Here is a 19,375-nt window from a genome sequence, read left to right as displayed (position 1 = left end):
CGAGATGAGAAGAACTGACAAGAATTAGAACACTTCTACTTTTAATGGACACGGGTTCGATCCTCGCACCATAGAAACATTTGTATTGATCTGGATGATTTTTATGTATACTATGTGTGTATTTACCCTAAAGCTGTTGGCCGCAAACCAAGTTAATTTTGATAGAAATTAATCACCATATATTTTACAAAAAAAAATTTGAAAGTTTGAATTTCTTTATAACCCTGGACAATTCACACAGTGGCTTCTGATACCAAGCAAAGCATACCTTGTGTTATTTTTTTGGAAATACATACTAAGGAAGAATTATAATTTGAAAGATTATTTTTCTTTCTATTAGTTGTCTAGTATGGAAATGGTCGTAATAATGTGTACAGCAGGAGTGTCGGTTCTGTAAGAACAACGGCGAGCGGCTGTCATACTACCGCAGTCATCCGCTGCGCGATGCGGACGGGGTCGCGTGCCCCGTGCTGCGCGCCTTCACCTGCCCGCGCTGCGGCGCCCGTGGACCGCGCGCTCATACCGCCAAGTACTGCCCGCTCAGCACCAACGAGGGTGAGTTGACGCATTGTAGGTTACACTACACGCCGCCAAGTACTGCCCGCTCAGCACCAACGAGGGTGAGTTGACGCATTGTAGGTTACACTACACGCCGCCAAGTACTGCCCGCTCAGCACCAACGAGGGTGAGTTGACGCATGGTAGGTTACACTACACGCCGCCAAGTACTACCCGTTCAGCACCAACGAGGGTGAGTTGACATATTGTAGGTTACACTACACTACATACCGCCAAGTACTGCCCGCTCAGGACCAGCGAGGGTGAGTTGACATGTTGTAGGTTACACTACACTACACACCGCCAAGTACTGCCCGCTCAGCACCAACGAGACTAAGATGTTATGACTCTTATCCTGTAATTTCACTGCATATTCACACTCTATAAAGGAAAACACAACTTACAAAAAAAAGTTACTGGCCGGCTAAAATAAATGAGACTGAGGAACGTCACGCAGACGACTTATTAAAAATTATTGCTAATTATAGAACGTATGAAATCAGCTGCCATGATGCGCAGCGTCCGTATGGCTTCAGGGCGAATCCGTTCAGCTCCCGCCCCCGTCGCGGCCACGCGCCACGTGACCTACGTCCCCGAGACTCCGCAGGAGGCCTACGGAGCACCCCTCGCACCGCTGTGGGCAGCTCTCGAGCAGAAATTGATGCTGTAACTATTAAGATGCTTTGAACATGTTGAGGACACCTGTCTTGGCTTATAAAGGGATCTATATTAACGCCAAGACTTTGATAATTAGACATATCTACTGTAAAGATCCTGTTATATGAAAACATTATTATGTGTAAAAAATGCTGCTTTTGTTGATTTTTTTCAGTAGGATGGTAATTGTGAATTATTAATTTTGTTCTTCAATGATTGTAACATAGGAATTTGAGACTTATTCTCATTTTCATAAGGGAGAACGTTTTATCTCCGTCTCATTATTCTTCAAACGCTAAGAACACTATTTTGTAGTTTGCCAAACTTGCACTGAATAGGTGTCCTCTGTAGATATCAACATGTAATTTTGGTTTAATCTAATGTTTAACTGTAAGGCTTTGACAGTGAACGTATCATTAATTTTGTTGTTACAGCGCTCTCTAGTTGTTAATTGTTATAACTTATCTGATTGATTTGCTACGCGATCGCTAGATGTCGCTGTTTCTATTTTTGATTATTTTGATATAGTTTATATTAGTATTACTAGATGGCGTTGTTACTAATTTTATTAATTTAGTATTCGGTATATTTCTACACGTTAGTAGAATAATAATATGATAAGAATTTAATATGTCAATTGACTATAACAATAATGTTGACAAACTTGACCCTACTTGTAATCATTGAGTATTTATATTTCGTGCCATCAAAATATATTTACAACATTGTTATTATATTTCGCAACAAGAGCGTTATCTGTTGATTATATTTTATAATAAGACAATATTGGTAAATCAACTGCCTTTATTTACATAACGAATTCTATTTTCATTTATATGACATGTAATTTTCATATAAAATATTTGTTCCATATTCTGTGACCAATGGCGGACTTTACACCTTCATTCACACAATGTTCGATGAAATTCTCAACATTTCAATTAATTTTTCAGCATTTTAAATTGATAATATTCATCATTATTAATTAAAATGCAAATAAACAATTTTAATTTCTATATATAAAATAAAATAGGCAATATTTCAGATCACAATAATAGATTGGTTGACGTTCAATAGATGGCGTTACTAGTAAAACTTTGCTTAATGTTTTATTAAGGGAGGCTTTATATGTTACAGTCATCTTCTATTTTTACTTTGAAATATAATAAATTGAATAATATTATAATTAAAAAACAATAATTTATCCGCATGTCACGCTGTTTTGTAATAAAATAATATAAATAACGACGTTAGAAGGCTGTAAGTTGACACTTACCTATCTATTGCAGAATTGTTGATTAATATGTAGGATATTATTTTGTTTCTATAATAGTTTACTATTGTAATTATTTTCACTGATTGCTGTTGGTATTTTTGGAACCAATAAAGTTAATTAATCAGATTTTATTTTACTTTCCATGTTAACAACTTTAAAGGCAAATAAGTTCGAGGTAGATAAGATAAATATACCGTCTTTAACAGCAAAATTTCCCTCCATTTTCCACCATATTTGCTTTTTTTTTCCATATTCGTCGATCTCCTTTTCAGTGATGCAACAGGCAAAGATCCTTAGACCGTACAGCCTAGTCCCACCATATTAGATTTTTTTTTATTCGGTTTTAATGTCTCCAGGAGAGACAAAAGGACTCTGTCTATACAGCCATTCTCTTCGATAGTAGAAGCAAGCAGTTAGATTTTCAACAGGGTATTGGAATCAACGCAGATCCGGTGCAGAATGTGTAAATTTCTAGAATAAATTTAATCGGCTCGCTAAATGTACGGGGGACAGTGATGACCCATCAACTGTCACGTAAGCAGCTATTACAGGATCTGAGATCGAAGTTCTTGGGAACCCTTTTTTTATCCGAAATTATGCTACATTCATCCGATAACACACCGCGCGGTCTCTCAGATTAGGGGTTTACCGTCTTAGGCCGAAACCTCGAGGGCCCATGATAGTTTTTCTGGTCTACTACAAGACGTGCCTGGAGACCATCTTGTTCTAATCCTGGCGCATTTGTCAAGCTATAGTAGATAGATATTAATAATTCTATTAATATACCTGGTTAATAATAATAATCATAATACTCGTAACAGGGGGGAAAGGGGATTGTTAGTAATGTGGACTGATGATCTTATCGCTAGCAATGTACCATGTCAGGTTGACCTCCACGCGGTTCCCCCTGGAAACCATCGTGATAAATTCTTGGTGAATTTGTCACGATGGGCTAACTGACCTGACTTCATTCTCATCCTATCATCCTCCACTGGTGCCCCGCCAGCGTAAACCGTTAGCGCAGGCGGGTGCACCATTACATTATCATTTATAAAAAAAATACTCGTAACAGCGACTAGGAAGCCAATTGTTAAGAAAGTTATATCATCTATAGGTGCTCCTGCAGTATATATATACCATATATATAAAATTCTCGTGTCACAGTTTTCGTTCGCATACTCCTCCGAAACGGCTTGACTTGAGAATCGTCATGAAATTTTGTGAGCGTATTGAGTAGGTATGAGAATCGGCCAACGTCTATTTTTCATCCCCCCTAAATGTTAGGGGTAGTCCACCCCTAATTTTTTTTTTTAATTTTAAGGCAAAACAATGTTTGTCGGGACAGCTAGTATAGGTATATATATATATTACATTATTCATTCATGTGTCTGTTTTATATTTAATTTTTTTTTTATTATTTATATTATATTTTTATACACTATCTTACACTTATAATAGATTTTAGGTATTTTGGTAATTATCCATTAAAAACTAGGATACTCAGTGACCTGGGTCACTACGTCATCGCCTGACTGGGCATTATAGCATGACTGTCAGTCAGCACGTCATAATATTACTCAGTATGCAGATGGAAATAATTTAGGTATTATTTACTCAAAAGAGAGTAAAAGTTGCAATTGTGTCTAACTGCGCACTTTGAATATGCAAACTATGACGTGACATACGAACAAAATAACCGACCGTAACCTACATTCTATTTTACACTTTATATACTATTAAAATAAAGTTAATTTTCGTATGCATAGTACACATAGAGCCTTTTAAAAATCGCCCGAATTTGAACTCACGCATCGCGACGCCGCATACCGTTTTTGAATTCATTCTACGAAACAGTCGCAGTCTAAAATAGACTTTAAGCACAAGGAAATACAATACATTTCACCTATTAATCAACACTTATTAATAAAATAGACCTTACTGCGTTGAAGTTGTGGTCGTAATTGGCATGTTTTGTAGAGACTGCCAAAATATCTAGGTCCCAATCCGGTTGATTTGGGAATGTGTGTCGCTAATGTAGGCCATCAAGGGGGGCGGAAGGAGGTGGGGGAGGCACCCTGAAACTACATATATCCTGAATACATAAATATCGCAAGTAATCATTATAACAATATATAATCTGATGGCCTCGGTTGTTTAGCAGTTTAGCACACTGTCTTACTTCCAATGGTCGCGGGTTCGATTCGCACGGTACAAACATATGTCATTTATTCATGATTATGATGGTTTGTATAGCTTGGGATTAATATATAGTATAATCTGATGGCCACAGTCGTCTAGCGGTTTAGCACACCGCCTAACTTCCAAACAGTCGCGGGTTCGATTCTGCGGACAGTATAAACATTTGTTTTCATGACTATGATTTTTAGAACTGGAGTGCGCTGTATGAATTATCCACAGATTTATTATATAATACAAATCACCAGGAATTTATATTCTTCAGTTCAAACAAAATCTTAAAAATGTATTTTGATATGAATAAAGATTTTATCTATCTATATCTACCTCTATCTAGGAGGTTAACCTGATAAGGTATTTTGTTAGCAATGGGGTTATTAGTCCATATTACTAACATTTCCCCATGTGGGGAAGTGGATTGTTAGTAATGTGGACTGACCCCATTGCTAGCAATGCACCACGTCAGGTTGACCTTCACGCGGTTCCCCCTGGAAACCGGAAACCTGGGCTAACTGACCTGACCTCATGCTCATCTTATCATCCTCCACTGGTGCCCCGCCAGCGTAAACCGCTAGTGCAGGCGGGTGCACTATTCCATTAACATATATTTTAAAAAAAACACTCCCACCTAGCGGTGCCCTCAGACTAAAGTCGTATCCGTCAGGCGGGAGTTGGTCTTCAGCCGCTCCATAAGTCCTTCCTTTGGTTTGGAGTATCATCTGCACTCGCCCCATCCGGTGAAGCTGTGAAGGCCAGCTGCGGCCAGCATTAGAGTAATCCGAAAAAAAAAACTTACTTGACTGGTAGAGAATGCCATCAGGCATTAAGTCTTTGCGGCGAGATATTGCATCTCTGTGCATTTTCTACCGCATATATCACGGCTGCTGAGTTTCACCACCGTACCACCCGCCAGAAACTGAAATACCATCCTGATCATCCGGGTGAATGGCGGTCTTCCACAGTGCGGTTTTCTAGAAACTTTTTGCCTCGCACAACCACATTGTGGAATCACCTTCCAGAAATGGTATTTCCGAACCGATACGATATTGAAACCTTCAAGAAAAGAGCTTATTCCTTTTTAAAAGGCCGAGAACGTACTTGCAATTCCCCTGGTGTTGCGGGTGCTGATAGGCGGCATGGTTGTCTGCATATGCCATTGCATTTTTGGCATTCAATTTCTACTATAAAAAAAAATGAATCTACATACAAACTACTTATAAATAATCACATCTGGTGTGAATCATACAAACATAAATATTAATGGACCTAAGCAATCTAATGCGTTACAAATGTATGTGTTTTACATCGTGGGCGTGCTTATTAAGCTAATGACCTTAATATCGCTAATCTAAATATGATGTATGTACTTGTATGTTGTTTGTATGAGGGTCACGTGTGCTGACATGGCGTTATATTGTTTGATTGGGACTGCAAACAAGCTGGCGGCCCACTTGAGTGAAACTGGTAGCTGAACTGACAATGCATTTTTTTATTGACAGCCTCCGTGGGCTAGTGGTCTAGTATACTGCTTTACTATCCGATGGTCGTGGGTTCGATTCCTCGCACGGTACAAACATTTGTATTCATGAGTATGATTGTTTGTATCGGTCTGTGTGTTTTCTATGTATAATATGTATTTATTTATAAAAAAAATATATACATGTATTTATCTCAGTTGGATAGTACCCATAACACAAGCCCTGCTTATCTTGGGACTAAATGGCGCTGTGTGAATTGTCCTGAGATATTATTATTATTTATTTTATTTATTTATAGGTATACTCTTTTATTGCACCAGAAAAATTACATTAATAAAAGTAATAAATTAATAGTTAATAAAACGTGGGAGGTGGCAATAGAATAGAAGAGAAAAAACATAATAATAATAACAAATTAATAATAATGAACAACATAACATATTTGTTAGAATATTTTAATCTCTATCGTAAAGTAACCTACTCTGTACAACTTTTGTGTTCTCTGTTTTTTTTTTATTATCTGTGATTATTTCTTTCACCTTGACCTTCTTCCGGTTTGTGTTTAGGCAATCAAAGATTTCGTCTTTTGTTCAGATAAATTATTAAATAAGTACATAAGTATCTATTTATTTCACAATTGTCAACAATATTATATATATAAACACCACCAATAGAAAGAAAGAAAGAAACAACAATAATAACATGCAACAAATAGATATAGAACACAAAACTTTATGGTTGATAATAGAATTGTGCACTCTCCTTACTTATTATACGCTATTTTTTATAATAATAATATCTCTAGGTAACTCAGCGCCATCTATTACCAAGCTAAGCACATCTCGTGTTTTTAATGGAATGGTGCGCCCGCGTACGGTTTACGCTGGTCACCAGGAGGATGATAAGATGAGCATGAGAGCAGGTCGGTCCGCGATGGACTCCTAAACTACTGTTCGATTGCAAATTTGATTTGCACATTGTGTGCAATCTGATCCTTGAAAGATAGGATAGCTTACATCTCAATTTATAGTTGCAATATTATTTTATTCAAGAACCTTAGTCACAGCAGCGCGTGGCCGTATCTGCTAGTATAAATATAAATACCTCATTATTTAAATTATTAACCGGGTCTTAACACGAATAATTTTATGGCAAATAAAGGTATTTACCTCTCTCGACGTTTCGACTAGGTTGCACTAGCCGTGGTCACGAGCTGACTGGAGTAACAGCGATGTCAATGTAGATAGGTGACAGCAGTTTTTTCTTCATCTACCGTCACTAGATTGTTTAACGAAAGTTCGCGACACACAGCACTCACGGTATCCGTACACTTATTGACTATTGATGCTACTGAACTTTGCTTGAATTTATTTATAACTGGATTCCACGCAGATTCTCTGTTGAAATTGGGATGTTTTTTAATTTCAATCGCCTCCCGGACCATTCGTGGGTAATAGTGGCGATCAGTAGAGAGGACCTTAGGCGCATGTAGTTCAATCCAATTCAATTTAGATCAATCAATTAAGACCCGGTTAATAATTTAAATAATGTATATTAAACACGAAAGTTTAAAATTAACTATGAATACCTCATGTCAATAGGATTCTCCTACTACTGGGCTGACATTACCTCTATTACCCAACGCTACAAAGTGCAGTTATGTATATAAATTGAGCGGGAGACATCATAAACTCCCATTGTACCGGACACTGCGTCGTATAATTCTGCGAGAATATAATCTTGTCTTTGAAACTCGTGCCCCAGTTCCAAGTTCAATATCCAAAACTAGTTTCCGCTTGCGACTTCATTCGTAATAATATAATATAAAGTTTAAATCCATAAAATTCAAATTCAGAAATAATTTATTCATGTAGGACATTTTAGCCGCTTATGAAGTTCAAATTTTTTTGTATACAGATTCAATTGAGAAGAAAAATTGGCTGGAAACTCAATTGAATTTCCTATTATTTGTTTTTTTTAAAAGCCATGTTATTTATATAAGTGTCTATATCTAACATTAAATAAAAAAACCGTGCATGAACAACTACTGCCATGCACGCTCGTCATTCAGGTAATTGTTTAGTGAGTAATAGGCTTTGCTCTGTAAATATGATTTAACAGATATTTTGAATTTATTTAAGGATAATTCCAGTATATCCTTTGGTATATAATTGTAAATTATTATACCCATTGTATATAAATATAATTAATGTAAATACGAAATTGTGCCCGTCTGTTTGTTTGTTACCTATTCAGGACTAAACGGCTGAAAGGATCTTAGTGCAATTTGATAAGTATCACGATTTAGGTTATCTTTATCTAAAAAAGCAGATGTCGCGGGAATAAAAAAACTTTGTTAAGCATTAAATGCAGGCACACACTTGACGATCCCGTTGGTCTTACTGGTCTGATGGTCTTGGGTTCGATTACGGGTACAACCTATGTATTCATGAGTATGATTGTTTATATCTATCTGGTTGTTTTGTATGTATATTACGCATGTGTATACAAAAAAAAAGAATCTGTGTATTTATATCAATTGTCTTGTACCCATAACATAAGTCTACTTAGCTTGGGACTAGATGGCGCTGTTTAAATTGTTCAGGGATGTATTTTATTGATAGGATATATATATGATACTACAGTTGAAGGACACTTATGTTTGTCAGCAAAAAGATATAGATATATAATCTATATAATAATAATAATCTCAGGACAATTCAGAAAGCGCCATCTAGACCCAAGTTAAGCTAGCTGAAGCTTGTGTTACGGGTACTATATAACTGATACATATACATACTTTTTTTTTTGTAAATACATACATATTATACATAGAAAACACCCAGATCGATACAAACAATCATACTCATGAATACAAATGTTTGTACCGTGCGAGGAATCGAACCCACGACCATCGGTCGTAAAGCGGTGTGCTAGACCGCTAGACCACCGAGGTCGTCAATATGGTAGGAAATGTAAAATATCTGAATAAAGGCTTTATTATTTTCATATGATATTACTATAATATTAAAAATATTTTACGTACAGACACATCCGTACTAGTTACAATATTATATATATCAGAACAATGTTGTAAATAATAGATTTAGCTGGAGCAGTACCGGGAACTGGGTTCCAACATTGTCAGTGAAGTAACGGACGTAAGACTTGAAATAATATTGTATTTCAATCTACAAAATGAAGAAGTCGGCAACACACAGCCTCTAATAACACAATCGCGCATTCTTACCTTCGTCGGTCACATCTCACGAACAAACTGGTAACGAAATGAAGAACTTGGCAATATACAGCGTCTATCAGCAATAACACAATCGCGCATTCTTACCTTAATCGATCACGTCTCATAAACAATCTGGTAACAAAATGAAGAACTCAGCATTACACAGTGCCTATCATCAATAACACAATCGCGCATTCTTACCTTCACCGCTCACGTCTCACGAACGATCTGGTAACAAAATGAAGAACTTGGCAATATACAGCGTCTATCAGCAATAACACAATCGCGCATTCTTACCTTCATCGGTTACATCTCACGAACAAACTGGTAACAAAATGAAGAAGTTGGCAATACACAGCGTCTATCAGCAAGAACACAATACAATATCTATACATTGTAAATAAACTGGCTTTTCAAAAAAAGTAATTAATTGAGTTTCTTGCCACTTCTTCTCAATTGGATCTATATACCGAACTGGACGGTAGGGAAAAAAAATTATAATATTAAAACTTGACGTTTATAAGCGGCTAAAATGCCTTACATGAATAAATGATTTTTGAATTTGAATTTGATACAATAAAGTGAAGTATTTTGATATACATATAAAAAAGAATTCTACAAAAATATAAATTTAAAAATAATAAAAATATCAAAGAGTTCTGTGGTCGTCGTATAGTTTAGTGTTATTTTTTAAATTATTGTCATTAGTCAATAATTTTCTTTTCTTCCTTTCATTTGTTGTTGTTGTCTAGCGGTCTAGCACACCGCTTTACGTCCGATGGCCGCGGGTTCGATTCTTCGCACGGCACAAACGTTTGTATTCCTGAGTATGTTTGTTTGTATCCATCTGGGTGATTTCTATGTATAATATGTATGTATTTACGAAAAAAGTCTATGTATTTGTATCAGTTATCTAGTACCTATAACACAAGCTTTAGCTAGCTTAACTTGGATCTCGATGGCGCTGTGTGAATTGTCCTGAGATTATTATTGTTATTTCTTTCCTCACTAATATACGCTCTTATTTAGGCAATTCTTGTTGTCCTATTAAGTATCAATTTTGGGCTATATTAAGCGGTGAATTGGCTGTTGCAGTAGTAAAATGTTTATTGAGGAGCTAGAGATATTCTTACTAATATTATAAATGCGAAATTAACTCTATCTGTCTGTCTGTCTCGCATTCACGCCAAAACTACAGAACCGATTAAATGAAAATTGGTACACAGATAGTCTAGACTCTGGGAAATGAAGAAGGTTTTTTAATGCGAAAAAGGGTTGTAAGGGATTGAAAGAGGAGATGAAAGATTGTATGGAAGTATCGTCATTTTTAAAACTGATGAAACTGACTGATTTGAAACATTTTTTAGGCTGCTGAAAATGTTAAAAAAAATTATCAAGGCCATTATAACACGGCGGCGAAGACGCGGGTACAGCTAGTATATATATATATATATTTATATATGTTGTTACATATATATGTCATGTAGATTACAATGTGATATGATATGAACTATGACAATGACCTACATACGATGACTACCGGTTATTAAACACCACCCATAGATCATACTTTCGCCAGCATCACCTGTCTCATTCTATTAACACGACAACGAGTAAGACAAATATAGATATGAATTCAGTCTAAACAGCATAAACTTAATATAAGAACTCGGAATATATTCGGAACGCAGACTCATCCAAGAAAAATATAATTATCTAGTACCCATAACACAAGATATGCTTAACTTGGGACTAGATGACGCTGTGTGAATAGTCCTGAAATATTATTATTATTATTATTATCGGTAAACTCTGGTCTTATTAAAAAAAACTGTTAAAACTCGGACGAAATGTGGTCTAAATGATCGTGGTTTAAACTTAAAGTTAATACTTGGAATTAACCTAACATTATTACAAATCCAGATTAGATCTGGATTTGTATCAGATCAGAGGACTACTTAGTACTACAGTTAAATTGTTCATTATATATATAATCCCCACATATATAGTTCTTCTGCGGATCTCCTCATTTTGGGGCAATAAAGTCCTCGAGTGGCGACCACGGACCGGAAGACGCAGCGTGGGAAGGCCTCCAGCAAGGTGGACCGACGATCTGGTCAAGCTCGCTAGTAGACATTGGATGCGAGCAGCGCAGGACCGTCGTGGAGATCTTTGGGAGAGGCCTATGTCCAGTAGTGGACGTCTTCCGGGCTGCGAGGATGATATTCCCCACAGATAATATACAGAAATCAGTCACTCATTTCTGTCAGCGTACAATTGCGTTCCGTTTTACCAGAAAACTGAAATGATCAAAAATACTATTATTTCAAAGAAAAATGTATAAAGTAAAAATAATTTTATTTGTATTTATCTATGTCTTCATTATAACTATTTCATTAATATATAATGTTTATTAACGTACTATTAGGCTGAAAATCAGTTTTAAATTACGAGTACACAGAGAAAGGGAACGGAGAAATATTTTTATTGGATCGATCCAATGGTGACTATTTCAAAGTCAAAAGAGTGAAAAAAATAACAAATAACATCATTTATATAGGTATTTTTATTATTGTAAAATTACCTTCAAATATTAAGAATATTTTTAATCAATATATTTTTAATTTAGTTAAGATATTTTTCAAAAATCAACAACTTACAATACAATTTTTAAAATGGAGTTTGAATTTTTGCATTTAGACCACTGTTAAACTTGAGGCATCGCAGGTCTAACTTTAGACCATAGACGAATCACGATTTAGAGATAAACTTCTTTTTGTAAAATGGAACACTTTGATCAATGGTTTATTACTGGTGCTAAACCAGGTTTATCTTTTTGTAATAAGACAGTACGTGTTGCAAAACGAATAAGCAAAGTATATTCCGAATCGAGAATAGTAAATTCAGAATCAAAGGGAGAACATCCATCTTATTTCCTTTTTATAGTCTATCCATTAATAATATAGTCATTTTCTATGTCTATCGTTCACACACATTTCCTCCTAGTGTTACTACACGGAAAAATTATGCAGTTGTATGCGTAAAGTTCGCTTGTGTGCGGTACGCGGCCGCGACGTCGTCAGTGGGTCATGTAACAAGGTCACGCCATTTCTCTCCAGCGGTGGGGGGTCGGCGGGGGGTCGGCGGGGGGTCGGTGGGGGTCAGGGGAGAGGGGAGTTGACAAGGGCTGCGTAGGCGCAGATGTAGAGCCGGGCTAACCGATCTGGAGCTAATGTCATTTGCAACTATGATTTGTGTTGCTTTGATACTATAGTTGGTAAATTATGATAGATAGAGTATCAAATGCCGCGAAAATATACTGATAGCTATATTTATATACTAGCTGCGAAATTGTCCGCGTGGAATTTAACATAGTTGCCTAAGTTACTTATTACATCAGATACCTGCCAATAAAAGTGCCGTCAAAATCGGTCTAGCCATTTCAGAGATTAATCGGAATAAACAGACAGACAAACAGATAGACAAAAATTGTAAAAATGTTGTTTTGGTGTATGTACCGTATTTATATTCATATATGCATGTATTAAAAAATGTTTATTTCAATATTACAAACACACACTCCAATTTTATTTATATGTATAGATGTAATGATAAATAAATAAATAAATAAATAAATAAGTATGTATGTATTTATATGTATATACGAAGTCCATTAATGATAATGGAATGGTGCTCCTGCCTGCGCTAACGGTTTACGCTGGTGGGCCACCAGTGGAAGTTGATAAGATGAGCATGAGGTCAGGTCAGTTAGCCTGGCAAATTTAGCAGAAATTTATCACGATGTTTTCCAGGGGGAACAGCGTCGTGGTCAACTTGACATGATACATTCCTAGCAGTGGGGTTATCAGTCCACATTACGATCAACCACCTTAAATTATTATTTGGGTCGTCCGCTAGTCCTAACTGGACCGCTGGGTACGGGCCCCGAGCTTGCGCTCCTTGCCCGGGCATTCTGCTGGGGTGAACCACCCCAGCGTCGTTCTTTTACCGGCCGGCCAGAGGGCGGCTGCTTCTCAGCAGCCGCCTGTGGGCATTGTGTGGCAGGAATCATTCTTTCGCTCCCCGAGCCGGCTTAACGCCGCCACGTCACGTATATGACGTGATCAACCACCTTAAAGTGTCCCTAAATTAATCAGATACCTATACTTGCATACACAGAGTTTTTTAAAAGAATTATATGAGGTTATCGTTTTACCACACAGTTTTACTTCCGATGATCGCGAGTTCCTCGCACGCTGAAACATTTATATTCAAAAGTATGATTGTTTGTATTAATTTGGTATTTTCAATATATATTTGTGTATGTATGTACAAAAGTATATCTATCAGTTGTCTAATACTCATAACTTAGATTGGGACTAGATGGCGCTGTGTGAATTTTCTAGGGATATTATTATTGTATTGACTCCGTCAAAATTCTACATAAAGTAGTTGTGTTGTTAGAATAGAATAGAAAATCATTTATTCAAATAAACTTACATAGAAGCACTTTTGAATAGTCAACACATTTTTCGTCCCTACAAGCAGCACCCGAGCTGGTCGAGCGCAGTGACGGCTGGCTCATCCGTCATACTCGTGAACGGATGCTGCTTGTAGGGACTGGTCTGCTCTAATCACTATGACTGATTTCCTCTTATTGATTATTTAACCAGTTGGTTATATATTTAATATTTTTTCTATTTGAGTATTTAATTGAATTAGTGCTAATTGGTGGTGTGTATTCACACACTTAAACTTAAAAATGTAAAGTAATAATAAAATTATTTAAAAGAGCAACACGCAAATTTTTTGCTCGTTCTTCTTGTGATGAGACAGCTTTCCGAACGAGCGGTAGATTAAAAAAATGTAATGACTATTCAAAAGTGCTTCAATGTAAGTTTATTTGAATAAATGATTTTCTATTCTATTCTATATGAGATCAATATTTTTATGTACATATTGTCAGTCTATTATCATCTGTAATATACATGGTCTCAACCAACAACATAGTATCATTCACTCGCAACAGTACCTACAGTGACTTGCTGCGACCACTTCATTTACGATTTATAGGAACTGCGGCTTTCTTATCATAGATCTAGTTACAATTGAAGACCTCTTGTAGCTGAGGTTTGTGAGTCTGTGCCTGCTCACCCACGCATTCGTTGTAAAAATGTTTGCTGTCAGTGTGCCATCTGCACGTATCCGTCGGGCAGGAGTTGGCCTTCAGCCGCTCCATAAGTCCTTCCGCGGGTTTGGAGTGCCATCTGCACTCGCCCCATAACGTCCGGTGAAGCTATAAAGGCCAGCTACGGCAAACAGCATTAGAGTAGTCCGAAAAAAAAAATGCCATCTGCACTCGCCCCATAACGTCCGGTGAAGCTGTAAAGGCCAGCTACGGCCAACAGCATTAGAGTAGTCCGAAAAAAAAATGCCAAATGCACTCGCCCCATAACGTCCGGTGAAGCTGTAAAGGTCAGCTACGGCAAACAGCATTAAAGTAGTCCGAAAAAAAAAATGCCATCTGCACTCGCCCCATAACGTCCGGTGAAGCTGTAAAGGCCAGCTACGGCCAACAGCATTAGAGTAGTCAGAAAAAAAAATGCCATCTGCACTCGCCCCATAACGTCCGGTGAAGCTGTAAAGGCCAGCTACGGCCAACAGCATTAGAGTAGTCCGAAAAAAAAAACAACAATAATGATATCTGTCGCTAAGGTCAAAATAACTGAAATATCGAGCTGTACGTGGTGTCACTAATGGCAGGCACAGAATACCAGCGCCGTGACAGTTAGCTGTCATAGCATATGCTGTGTCAGCCATGTTGCTAACCATATGTATAAATAATATAAGATGATTTTTTGTAATTGTTCTACGTGTGTATGTATGTATGTGTATATGTATATGAGTGTGTGTGTGCATATGTATGTATATATATGTAAAATGTACCTTTGTCAAATGTGTAAATGTAACAATGGTTGTCAATAAATGTTTTCTTTCTTTCTTTTCTGTCATTCCCGAGGATGTACTAATAATCTAAAAATAATTTTTATTTTACTACCTTAATGCTAACTTTCTTAACATAGAACTAGTTACAAAATCAAAGTCAAAAATAATTTATTCATGTAGGACATTTTAACTGCCTATGAACGTCAAATTTTTTATATTATTTTTCTCTCTACAATTGTAGATCTGTTGAGCTTGAGGTTTATGAATAAATGGTTGCATATTCACGAATCTCTGAGTATTTATTAAAAATCTAAAAAGAATTCCGCTATTTAATTTACTATACTAACAGTAGTAAATTAAAATAAATAGTAATATATATATATGTTATATCCACTACCTACTCTTTTTTCTATATCTTTAACGTCTACCTATAGTTTGTCTGGTAGAGATTGCTCAGCAATAGCAACGGCTAGATCAGATAGAAAAACAAAAGACAAAAACTAGTTGTTGTATTTCTTTCCTATAATCAATATTATATTTAGTGTAATAAAGTGTATAAATATAAATAACTTAAATCTTTAAATTGTCTATTCCATTCATTATAGATCTATTTGATACTCACACATACAAATGTTGAGTATAGGACATATAGGTACAGAGAACGACACGTGCGCACGCCCTGTCTAGAGTCTAGATATTTCATTCATTGATGTTTATTGACATACAGTTGTATAAAAAAATTGATTAAATATGGATATTTAATAGAAAATCTGTATTAATAATACATATATAGAAAGGAAGAATAAAAACACATTGGTATGTTAATAATTGACGACGGTCGCGGTGGTATAGCGGTTTAACACACCGGCTTACGTCCGATGGTCGCGGGTTCGATTCCTCGCACGGCACAAATTGTATTCATGAGTATGATTGTTTGTGTCGGTCTGGGTGTTATCTATGTATATATATATGTATGTACTCGTATTTATTTACGAAAAAAAATCTTAGATGGCGCTTTGTATAATGTCCTGATATAACATGCATATACAAGATTCCAGTGTTAACAAAAAAAATGTATTTACATAAAAAAATACATATTTATAATTATGTAGTATCTTTAACTAGCTCTGCTTAGCTTGGGACTAGATGGTGCTGTGTGAATTGTCCTGAGATATTAAAAAAATGATCCTGTTAGTTCATAAATACCATTTTTATTTTATTTTAAGTTTTACCTCTTTTTGTCGGGCATGTGGGTAGAGTCAACAAGTTCATTGAATCCAAAATCGGTTTACAGTAAATGTTGTAGGTGAAAATTATGGATATCCGCTACGTTCTGATTCAGGGATGAGTCTGTGAGTCTGTCTGACCATTTATTTCAGTGACTAATTTACTTACTTTACTCAAAAAATTAAGATATACATTACTAGGTAACATATCTATGTAGCTCTATGTAGAGCACAATAGATCTATGTAGGTCGCAGTGCTACAGGTGCTACAAACATCTGACGATAGCCCAAACAACACAATAAAAAAAAATACTAGGTAACCTGGCAAGCATTCTTTTGACAAATAAATAATTATCATTATAAAAAAATATATCATTATATAAAAATATCTTTTTTTTTTTATTTTCATATAATACAATGGAAATTGTAGCATAGCACAAAGCTATAAGGCTGGAAATTGTATGTATTATATGAAAATTAAAACAAAATATCTTGTCCAAGAAACAAATGTTTTTGAGGTGGGTGACACATATCTAAAAAATAGATAACCTATTCTCAGGTATACCGAGTCTACATACAAAATTTCATGAAAATTGGTTAAGCCGTTTCTGAGAATTGTGGTGTGACAATGTGACACGAGAATAGAATATATAGGTAATGTTATAAGGGGCAACTTAGGCAACTATTATTTTAGAAATCTTTTTTATCTTATTACTAAAAAATGTACAGTCCACACGGAGAAAAACATATTCCTAATTTATCTGTGTTTCTACAGATAAATTAGGAACATATTTTTAGCTGTTGCTTGAAAATATGATTATTAATAGATTTTGTCTTTATGCACAATTCAAGCTCAAAATTACTTACAGTTAAGTTTATATGTTTGTGTGAATTTGCATCATAAGTTTAAGTATGATTGTGCGGTCTGACTGGGTCACCGGGTCGATACATTAACACATAACTTACATAGTTAAATTATACTCTAAATTCTAGGTAAGTTATTATAACAAATAAGTAATGACTGCACTTTTGGATATAAGTATTATGACTTATTAACTTGACTTGGCTTTGCATACTTTGAATCTCTGTGCATTTTCTACGGCATATATCTATTAGAGAGAGAGAGTATTCTGAGGACTTCTTAGGATCATTAACAGTAACCGAATTTCTTCATCGAACTACCCGCCAGAATCTAAAACACTATTTTGATAGTCAGGATGAATAGCGGTCCTCTACCGAGCATTTTTCATCAAACTTTGCCGCATTGTGGAAATATCTTTCAGCGATAATATTTTAGCACCGATATTGAAACCTTCACGAAAAGAACCTTCTTAAAAGGCCGAGAATACACTTGTATTTCTCCTGAAATTGCAGGTGTTCGTGAGCCAATACGATAATAAGAGCATATTTCTTCTTAAAAGGCCAGCAACGCAATAACGATTCTCTTGCACTGTGGGTGCTCATGGGTGGCTGTAATCACTTACCATCAGGTGAGCCGCGGAATATAGCACCCTTCCGATCGATCCATCGTCCAATTCAAACAGGGATCGAAATTACGATGACCTGCGCTGAGGTTCGAACCCCTAGCGGTGTTCTCACATTAAAGTTGTATCTATCAGGCGAGACTTGACTTTGTGCCGCTCCATAAGTCCTTACTGTTCGGGGATGTACAGGCCAGCTGCGACGAATAGTACTAGAATAGTTAAGTATATTGTTTCGAACGAGCATCCAGGAGGATTCCACAATCTAAGTGTATGTGGGAACATACACTTAGATTGTGGATTGACCTAACTGTCGGTAGTCAGATTTTCTCGATAGACTACAGAATAGGGTTCATCAAGAATTAGGGTTATTAAAGTTTCTTAAGGGTCGACAACATGCACGTGACACCCCTGGTGTCTCAGGCGTCCATAGACTACTGTAACCGTTTACCATCAGATGGGGCATATGCTTTGCCACCAAAGTAGTATAAAAAAATGTTCGGGAGTACCTTTTCTCCAGAGACAGCAGAGGGTTTGTCAAGAAGGGTATGTTAAGGTTTCTTAAGGGTCGGGAGAGACTACAGCATGGGGTTTTTCTAAGAAGTCGGCAACGCGCACGTGATACCACTGGTGTTTCAGGCGTCCATAGGCTACAGTAACCGTTTACCATCAGATGGGGCGTATGCCTGTTTGCCACCAAAGTAGTATAAAAAAATTGATCTGGAGTATCTTCTACTCACATATTCTTAGATTGCGGAGTCAACTACTTGCCGAGATTTTCTCGAGAAACTACAGCATGCGGTTTTTCTTACGGGTCGGCAACGCGCACGTGATACCTCTGGTGTTTCAGGCGTCCATAGACTACTGTAACCGTTTACCATCAGATGGGGCGTATGCTTGTTTGCCACCAAAGTAGTATAAAAAAAATGTTCGGGAGTACCTTCTTGAGTTTTCTCGAGAGACAGCAGAGGGTTCGTCAAGAAGGGTGTATTAAGGTTTCTTAAGGGTCGGGAGATTAATTTGCAGTGTCCTGTGAGGGCCGTAGTCATCATGCATATGTTGTTTTTACTCAATAGCAGTAATCTACTGGAGTATTTGGTCGAGAAGCCCGATATTAGGTCTTTTGAATGTGTTAATCCTGGCATTTCTTGCCAGTGATTCAGTGCTTCTCGTTTGGTTATTAATTTGAGATGTCCCAGTTTTAGGCAACGAGGCACACCACAGAAGGGTTCGGGGCCCAGTTGGACGCCCAGAGACTACAGCATGGGGTTTTCCTTAAGGGTCGGCAACGCGCACGTGCTACCTCTGGTATTTCAG

General features: G+C 36.7%; 1 protein-coding gene across 1 annotated transcript; it reads left to right on the top strand.

The window, feature by feature from the left end:
* Positions 1-377: 377 nt before the first annotated feature.
* Positions 378-1,305, top strand: LOC131845369 (nanos homolog 2-like; the record flags this gene model as incomplete). The annotated part of the gene is made up of 2 exons (XM_059194424.1): positions 378-555; positions 1,046-1,305. Coding segments are annotated over 2 exons (360 nt in total), but the record flags the coding sequence as incomplete, so codon positions are not given.
* Positions 1,306-19,375: the final 18,070 nt, after the last annotated feature.

This window comes from Achroia grisella, unplaced genomic scaffold (genome assembly GCF_030625045.1).
Source record: "Achroia grisella isolate CSIRO2021 unplaced genomic scaffold, CSIRO_AGI_Agris_v1 utg46241, whole genome shotgun sequence".
In the NCBI taxonomy this organism is placed as follows: domain Eukaryota; kingdom Metazoa; phylum Arthropoda; class Insecta; order Lepidoptera; family Pyralidae; genus Achroia; species Achroia grisella.
The sequence above is the reverse complement of the archived record's forward strand: the minus strand, read 5'-3'. Positions and strand labels throughout refer to the sequence as shown.